This window comes from Nanorana parkeri, unplaced genomic scaffold, assembly GCF_000935625.1.
Source record: "Nanorana parkeri isolate BGI_ZX_2015 unplaced genomic scaffold, ASM93562v1 scaffold122, whole genome shotgun sequence".
Lineage (NCBI taxonomy): Eukaryota > Metazoa > Chordata > Amphibia > Anura > Dicroglossidae > Nanorana > Nanorana parkeri.
The window spans coordinates 268,305-278,080 of NW_017306390.1; the positions used below are offsets into that span (position 1 = coordinate 268,305).

At 38.3% G+C, this 9,776-nt stretch overlaps 1 protein-coding gene across 1 annotated transcript in view; it reads left to right on the plus strand.

Annotated features, from left to right (window-relative positions):
- Positions 1-5,693, plus strand: part of CLCN4 (chloride voltage-gated channel 4) — a 51,238-nt gene extending 45,545 nt beyond the window's left edge. The window contains exons 11-12 of the mRNA XM_018553514.1: positions 2,132-2,348; positions 5,293-5,693. Coding sequence (XP_018409016.1) covers positions 2,132-2,348; positions 5,293-5,383 — 308 coding nt within the window. The 3' untranslated portion in view covers positions 5,384-5,693. The remainder of the gene's footprint in view (positions 1-2,131; positions 2,349-5,292) is intronic.
- Positions 5,694-9,776: the final 4,083 nt, after the last annotated feature.

The following is a 9,776-nucleotide window of genomic DNA, read 5'->3' on the forward strand; positions in this document are numbered from 1 at the left end:
AGTGGCATTAATAGATTGCAGAGATTCCCCTTTGCTGGATTTTTCTGGGTATCCATACATATAAAAGCTACTGCTATCATTTCGCTTGAGAGGTTAGAGTACACATGAACTTCATTCAGAAATGTGCGCTAGCAAGAGGTGTGACAAGGTAATATGTCGAGCCCTGTGCCCAGTGCATGGTCACCACCCATGTAGTTAAAATACTGGTTCTCCCTTTTCCACACCTTCTCTATGAACAGCTTGACCACCTTCCCAGTAGTGTTACCAGTGCACCAAGGACTTAAGTCTTGTCCAGCCGGCAATCGGTGCTCCTAGAAATATGAGATCAGACTAAAGATACTGTGATGTCAGAATTCCCAAGCAGATGAAAATTTGAATGATTGCCTCACATGCCATGTTAATCCCAGAGATGTGTGAAAGGAGAGGTAAGAACAGATGGACTTCCACTTTAAGCCACTGCCTAAAGGTGCTAGAGACCACTCTATGTAGCGTTGCCCACCCTTTTAACTGCAACTAGTGTTTACCACGCTACCTAGACAAGGAAAGCTTTTCTGTTTGTTGGACAATCTGTAAAGTGAAAGTCCAGTTGTGTTAATGATCCCCCAGCTCTGTTTTTAATTACGTGAGAGAGGAAATGAGGCAATTATAGGAGCTGAGGGATGTTTATACTGGGAAATCTGCTCTACAAACTGTAGGCAGGTGCTATGCAACACAACAGAGATATTTGAATGTAATTTTTAGGACTTAGAAAACTTCAGATGATTGCTAAAAATCTAATTCACAGTAAATGAAAAAAATGAAGCACATATATTAATTTATAACAATACAAAAGTTACCATTTCACCATATTATTAATAAGATACAATAATAATACAACCTAGCATGATGCAAATGGTGGTGCTGCCATTGCCTTTGAAAATTCAAGTTACCTGACTTTATCTTTTATACTAAGTCAAAGACCCATAACACACGTTTAGCAGATTTAAGTGTAAAAAAGTCAGATTTCCTTATCTCTATGCTTGTTCTGGGTACTGAAGCCAGAGTATCAACAAAACAGTCAGATAATAAGGGAGGATAGGGAGGGTAATAGACACGGACTTAGACACTATAACATTACAGGAGGACCTGGATAAAATAGGGGAGTGGGCATTAATGTGGCAGATGAGGTTTAATGTCGATAAATGCAAAGTAATGCACTTTGGAATTAAAAATAAACAAATGGGTTATACAATTATGGGTATGCCGCTGGGGAAGTCAGAAATGGAGAAGGATTTGGGGGTCATTGTAGACCACAAACTGAAAGGTAGTTTGCAGTGCCAGGCTGCTGTAAACAAAGCTAGCAGGGTCTTGTCCTGTATTAAAAAGGGGATGTATTGCAGGGACAAGTCTATAATTTTGCCACTTTATAGATCATTGGTTCGACCTCATCTGGAGTACGCGGTCCAGTTCTGGTCACCAGTACTAAGAAAAGATGTCCTTGAGTTGGAAAAAGTCCAGCGAAGGGCAACCAAACTAATTAGGGGTATGGAGGACCAGAGCTACGAGACGAGGCTACTAAATTTAAACATGTTCACATTAGAGGTGAGGAGATTAAGGGGGGATATGATTTCCATGTACAAAATGTTTAATGGTGGTAGCAACATTAGCGATAAACTGTTTAAAATTAACTCCGTTACAAAAACTAGAGGCCATCACCTAAAATTGGTGGAAAAAAAATTCCAGCACAAGGGGCGAAAGGGGTTCTTCACAGTAAGATCAGTTAGGGTCTGGAACTCACTGCCACAGGCGGTGATTTCAGCAAATAATGTGGAATTGTTCAAGAAACTTTTGGACGATTTCTTAAGGGACCGTAATATACAGGGGTACGGGTACTCCTAGAATGAGATCCTAATAGGTTGGACTTGATGGACTAATGTCTTTATTCAACCTCAAATACTATGTAACTATGTAACTATGTAATTACAATTCAACAATGGCAGCCTGTATATTTCTTTCATGACAGGCATCCTTTAAACGCAGTAACCTTTAGCATCCAAAGAGAATCAACAATATACTTTGTTACTTGAACAGCATGAATTCTGTACTTGTATTTGATAATGATTGGCTAAATAGGTGTTTTATGTATTTTCAGAAAATGCCAGACAGAGGCAGGATGGAGTGGTAAGCAACTCAGTAATCTATTTCACAGAAGATCCACCAGAACTTCCAGCTAACAGTCCTCATCCATTAAAACTGAGACGCATACTCAACCTCAGTCCCTTTACTGTCACCGACCACACCCCAATGGAGACAGTGGTAGATATTTTTAGAAAACTTGGACTACGGCAGTGTCTTGTTACTCGCAGTGGGTAGGTATCTCCTCATTGGAATGTTTGGTTGGTTTTGTTTTAGCCAGCTCATGGTGGTGGTTCTTTTCATCGACTTTCATACTAATAATCTATAGGACATTTAATGAGTTCAGCCCTTTGTTTCCCCAGTCAAGTTTTACTGATTTTACATAGTTACATAGTATTTGCGGTTGAATAAAGACATACGTCCATCAAGTCCAACCCATATAGGTCCACGCATCATCTCATTCTTAGTGATACTGGTATCCCTGGATATTACGGTCCCTCAAGAAATTGTCCAAACGTTTCTTGAACAAATCTACACTCTTGGCTGAAATCACTGCCGATGGCAGTGAGTTCCAGACCTTAACCGCTCTTACTGTAAAGAACCCTCTTCGGCCATTGTGCTGGAATTTTTTCTCCACCAACTTTAGGTGGTGGCCTCTGGTCTTTGTAATGGAGTTAATCTCAAACAGTTTGTTGCCAATGTTGCTGTCACCTTTGAACATCTTGTACATGAAAATCATAACCCTCTTAATCTCCTTAATTCCAGCGTAAACATGTTTAAGGTCAGAAGCCTTGTCTCATAGATTTGATTTACATGATTGTTTCATTTGTATGGGAAAACAAATCATGCAGATCTTAACACTTACAGGTGAACATTCAAGGCTGATAGTTCACTCAACTCAAGCCACCTATCTCTGTTTACTTTCACCTTTTTTTTTGCTTTCAATCCCCCTTGCAAAATACCCCAGATAACTGTGGTATCGGGGTGTGGGGGATGTGGCTCTCTCCTTCTTTCCATGATCAGTGCTGGGTGCCTCAGCAGGCAGGTCCAACCAGACATGGAAGTGGTGAGTCCTTAGCCCTGTGTAAGTGCTGATCAGATTAATTTAGAGGATACAAATGGCTTGTTTGCTTTTCTCCAGCAAACAAATGGGGTGGCAGGAGAGTGAGTAGAAGTTGTGAGTAAGCACCAGGGGTGGGGGCAACCAAATACAAATGAAAAGAGGATCCCTGCAGTAGTGGCTCGCTGCACTAATTTTTTAATGACCATCATCAGTGTCAGATACAGTGAAGTGTTCTTTTAGATGTTATGGTTCTATAAACATGCTTCATTTTTTTCATCAAAGCCTGTAGTGCCAAAACTTTATAGGTGTTTGCACAATCTGGAAATGTGATGTGGGTCTCTATAGGTGGCCTAGTGTACATGGGCTTTTCAGATCATTAATGTTTGACTTTTATTAATCCATACAATGAATCCATACAGTTTACAACTTGTAAACACATGGTATACACAATGAAAACACCTGCCTAATGCATCTCAAATGCATGTACTCTAGCTTTTAAGATGTCCATAGACATTAGATGACAGTCTCCTTCTCACAAACTGAATATGGACCCTCTGTACTAATGGCATGTGGAAGAGAGAGTGAACCCCTAAAAGAACCAATGAGCAGAATCCAAGTGCACTCACCACATCTTTACCAGAGCTCCCTCCAAGGAATAATGGACTCCATTGGTGGGTATAACAGGTTGCCCGTGCATTTGGCAACTGACAAGGAATTAGAATCAGTCGGCAGGCAGATTCAGCAACAGGGAGAGGTAAAAAGGTCAGGGTGGACAGTGAACAGCACAGGAGCTAACATGGACTGGAGCCTTGGGCTAGGAAATAAACCTATTGCTCAGGCAACAGTGATCAGTGATCACTGAGTGTTTGTAAGTAATTGAGGACATGGTATGTTTACTGTGTCCTCAATTATGAATGAATGGGAGTGATCTACATCCCCTTCTGTTCATTCATGATTGTGGATATAGTAAACATACTCTGTCCTCATGTTATGAATGAACAGCAACACTCAGTATAGAGGATTCCTGTTCATTTATATCTGGTGCCGCAGAAAAAGAGATTAAGGACTCTAATATTTCCTCGAAGCCCCCAACAGTAAAGTAAAAAATAAAAATATTTAGTAAAAATAAATAAATAAAGATAAAGTATAAAAAATAGAAGTTTATAAAAAATAAAATATTTGTAAAAAATTTAAAAATTTAGATTTTTTTTTAATTTCGGTTTTGAAATTTTCCTTTCTGTGCACCTCTAGTTTTAACCCTATGACAGGAAGTATGTTGCCGGCTGGGTTAATGGGTAAAAGGAAAGGGCCTTCAAATGGAAACTAATGAAGCTCCCAAATCTCAGGACCAGTAAGCTGCAGTATAGAACATTTTTGTTCTTGGTTTAGATACACTTTAATATTATGACTTAAATTATTTCTTCTGGGCTATGCATTGTGCAGTTCTGGCAGATCCAGTCATGCCAGCATTTGGCTGGTGGCCACCCATTACTTTGCGGTAATAAAGACTCCTAGTAGAACACAATGAGCCCCCAGTAAACGTCCTGCGATAAGGTTGCATGAAAAGCTCTGTTATGCAAAGGAACATCATAAATAGGATGGAGAGGTATGTAGTGTATGCTAAATGTTATAAAAAGTTTATTGTTCTATGTTTTCATATGGAGAAGTGACCTGCAAAGGTTATCAACACTCTTTCTGAATTCTTCAACACATCCACTTTCCAAAATATTAATACCTACTATGTTATTGTGAAATACAGTATGGAAACTCTGTCACTTCTCTGGGGACCTGTTTGAACTAAATAAAATATATTGTTTTCCTCAGAAACTTATAGAAAATGCCATGTATGACCTGCCATGTCAAAGTTTTGATTTTCACAATGCACGGCTTCTATTCTATTTACTCATTTCCACGCCACATCTGCTTGGCTTTCCAGAAACCAAATGGAAATGAGAAAAAGCACACCATGTGTTTTTCTTCTGGTTTCTCACTGTTTTATTGAAGCACAGAGACAGATTTTGTGTGATTTACAGGGGCCACGTGCACAGTAAAGTAGAATGTAGTGAACTGTCTTCTAATGATCTTTATGGGTTTTTCCTGGTTATTTCCTACAGGAGGCTTCTGGGTATTATAACAAAAAAGGATGTTTTGCGGCACATGGCTCAAATGGCTAATCAAGACCCCGAATCGATCATGTTCAACTAGGCTCTACAGCGCATCCACAGGAAACTCAGCCGAATCCCTTGACGATAATGAAAGTTTTTCTCTGTGATTTCGACAAGAGCAGGAGCTGGTACCTTGCAGAGGCTTATGTCAAGGAACTGTTGATTTAACAGATCTACATGACATCGGGTCACAGGAAGATGTAAACTGACAATGGGATGGAATACTTGAAGACAGAAATAAGGAACAATTGTGTAGAGCTGCTTTACAGTAATGTCATGTACTATTGATCAATGCACATCACACAAAGTGTTCTCTCTAGATTCTGAGTACCGTGCATGTGTGTGAGTGAATGTGGACTTCTCACTAAACATCAAGTATTTTTATTGAGAGAAGCTCTGTTACAGTTACTTATATTTATGTTAGATTTGTTTTTGGAAAATCTGCACAATGAATGGTATTAGTGATGAGGAAATTGATTCGCAAAGCATCTTCCTCCATGAAGATATGTCTGGTCTATAGAGTGTCATAGCAGATATTAAGAACCTGCAATTTACATCCTTATCGTATTGATAAAACAGCTAGTACACCGAGCAGCATATTTAATAACTACTTTTTAATCTTTTATTTCTTACCAACATATTGCACATTGCTATACACAGTAGAGCTATTAGTCTCTTAAGCGTACAAATCCAAATATTTAAGAGGCACTAAGATCGAAATGCTCATTCAAAAAAAAAAAAATCACTATAGTTTTCCAAGCAAGCTCACTGGCTCAGGTAAGGAGGCTTTAACAGCATAACAGGTTTCCCTGGGTAGTGTACCTGAAATAAGCTTAGAATGTATACTTACTCTATACAGAATGGGCACCAGACCAAATAGATCAAAAAAAAGTCCAAAGGCTCTTTAATTATTCAATCACAAAGGAAAAACAGCCAACTGGTTTTATGTTTTTATTTTGTGATTGAATATTTAAAGAGTGGACTTTTTCACCCATTTGGTTTGGTGATGCTGCAATATGTGTCTACGCAGTATACAGACCAAAATCACCAAAATGAATAATTCTGTTTTGAAGCAGAATTGCAACCCAAAACTGTCCTGTGCTATTAACTCCTATTAGACATATCAATGCCTGTACTGACACGCTGAGCGCCCTATGTAGTTCTCCCATTTCTCAAAAGCGAGTGCTATATTGCTGGTGTGCGGCAGCATATTTCCTGTATATTCAGACACTTACTGCTTGCATGCATTGAAAATATTGGCATGGCCAACTTAGTGCTGATCTCCCACGCCGATCCTGTCCCCTGGTCTCACAGGAGCATGTCCTGTTGCCAGTGAGGAGACTACATGCATCGCTTAGCTAATATTTTATAGAACAAATCCACACTTGCAGATTTATCAAAAACAGATTATTATCTTAAGATGTTAACATGCACAACTGCTTTATATTAAATTTACCAATAGTTTAGGAGACACCAGCTTCCTCCTAACTTTTCTTCCCAAAGTCCTTTTATGCTTTTCAAACTGAAACATTAGAAAAATACTTATGTGACACATTTTAAAAATGACCACAAATTGTGCACTGGTATGACTGTGTGGTTGGCTCTGACCAGGGCTGATCACCTCTTTAGTATTTGGTAAGATTTCAACTAGCAAGCAAACTGACTTTGCCTCACACATGTCTGTTTTTGCCAGAATCAATTCAAAGCCTATCTAAAGCCAAGAACATAAGTGCAATATATTACATCTTACCATTCCTTAGAGTTGGTGGCTGCATTCGTTTTCACTTTTCTGGCTAACAAAAAATTTCAGCAAGTAGAGAAAATACCTGCTGCTGTTGCGAGAAATGCCCTTCTTAATTCCTGTGAGCTAAACTGAAATCATGTTATTTTCCTTCCAAGCTATAGTCTGCAAACTCAGGAACGCAGCCGAGGGTGGAAATTAGGGCTCCCTCATGGATACAGTTGCACGATCGAGTGTAGTCACCCTAGGACATAACGTGTGTTATTCACTGGATTACCTAGTGAAAGTAAAGGAAAAAAATAAATTCATCCACTACATCTAAGGGCTGGTAACTGTTATATATAACATTTTTGTTTTTGTTTGGGTTTAGATAGGCAAACATGGGTTTGTGTCTGGGCACCTTGAAAGAAAGGGTTTCATTTCTGCTCTTTTACTACATTTATGAAAGGACAGCAAAATCTCTCTTTTTTAACTTCTGCATTGGACAGGGACTGATGTTGATAATATAAACTTTCAGTGCATTAAAAAAAATTGACATGTATTACTACTACTGATGTCCCTTTAAATAATACCACTGCTTTTATACATTGCAGCTACACATTTGGTTTTAGAAATTTATATTTATCATAGGCGATAGTAAATAAAAAATACAAAGACTTTAAAAATGTAACTAATAAACAAAATCAGCTTACAAACAAACAGAAAACGAACTTATAAACTTCTAAGTGAGCCAGAAATATGCAAATTAGCATTTTTGCAAGAACAATAATATGCATTGATCAATTACAGAGAGGTTACTTGAACACAGGGAGATAATGTATCAAACTAATACTAAATGTACAGTATACAGAATTTGCTGGTAATACATTTATGGTGAGTAACATTTTATAAAAGCTGCTGATGTATGTGAAACGTAAATATAGGAATGAGGGCTTCAACACACATTTCTGCTGCATTTTGTGGTGCGAATCCTTTTGAGTGGCACACCAATGCACTACTGCAGCTCCTCTCCATTCCACATCCGTTGCAGCATCCCACAATGAACAGTAGCACACTACAGTGCGTGCTGGTGCATTGGGTTTCCCAAAATGGTGCATGTCTGTTTTTCTTGGAGGTTTTAGTGCATTGTTAGCGCAATCATTTGAATTGGCTGCCTTAATGCACAAGAATGGAACATTGATGTCAAAACTGTACACTTCCAAGCTAGCCAGCAAAAAAAAAAACGAATCTGTTTCAACTATTCAGGTTAAAACAGACATATATTTGCAAATGCACATGGAAACCATGCTGCCACATCAAGACAACTCTAGTAAGTGTGGTCACCAACTCTAAACTATCTGAGTTTCCTAACTGTGGACATATACATAGCAATACACAAACAGAAGGCAGGAGCGTCTGGAGGCAGCCCTTTTCCTCCTTAAAGGTAAAGTGACACACCAGAAGTCCAGACATCACCCATACAAGGTAGCTGAAGACTTCCAGTGTATGTCTGCACCAAACCCAAAAAAGCAAAAATGGCAGCCACTTTGATCTGTTCGAAACTAGCAAAAAAAAAAAGCACATAAGTAGGAGAATATACAAAACAGTACAAAAGGGGGTCCCTAGCACACATTTTAAGCTAGCCAGCATAAAATTAACCAATCTGTCTCATCTACTCAGGTTAAAATCCTGGCAGCCACCCTGATCTGTTTGAAGGTAGCAAAAAGTTTTAATTAAGCAATACAAAATCCAAAATGTAAGAAATGCGGAGAGCAGAATGTGCAGTGGGGTACCCTTATTTGTTTGCTGCTGCTCTTTCACTGTCCAGTCAGAAAGCTAAGGGTGGAGAAAAGACACCACTGTATTCCTTGTAAATGTATTAGAGGCACAAGATCTCCTGTTGTTATTATCCTGTACCGTGAGTCACCCGTTTTGATTAATAAAACACACTGGATTCAATGAGGCCTCTCTCATATAGCATAGCAACCAAACAAGCACTGCTAAACAAAGTAAAACATTAATAAAAGCATTGAGAGCTTTGCACCAATGGCATTGGAGTCCTAAAAGATTTTAATGAGTTTGCGTTAAAATGGAAAAAACCTGCCAACTTATTTCAGGGGTTCAGGTACATCACGGCAACAATATAAGTAAAAATGACATAGAGATCATATAATATAAAAGAGGACTTAAGATAATATAATAGAATTTATAGCACGGTCTAGAAAAGTGTTACAATAGGGTAATGGCATGTTAAAAATTGAACGTGAACTGTTACAATAAACAAATGGACTATTTCTGATGACATACCAAATGATACATTAAAGAAATAATGGATACTCTACAGTAACAGGGAGTGCATGATTATGAACGTCAATAGTAGAAAACACTGAAAATAAAAATACTTCCATAGAAACAAGTCATTTGGAGGTCATGCAGTATTCATGGTACATCATTTCTTGTTATCCTTATCCATAATGACAAACCTTTTCCAGAGTTAATTACCTTTGCATCCTTTATGCCATTGTTCATGTTAATAATGACATTTAATTTTCTGTTCTATGTAAGCTCCCATAGAAGTATTTTTATTTTCTGTCCAAATGTTCTGTTGTCTGTTCTATTATATAAACTTTATGTTCTGTTTACTTGTATGGTAGCCCCGATAAAGGGGGAGTCCATGAAACACGTTGGATGTTTTATTCCATTCTAGTGAGTA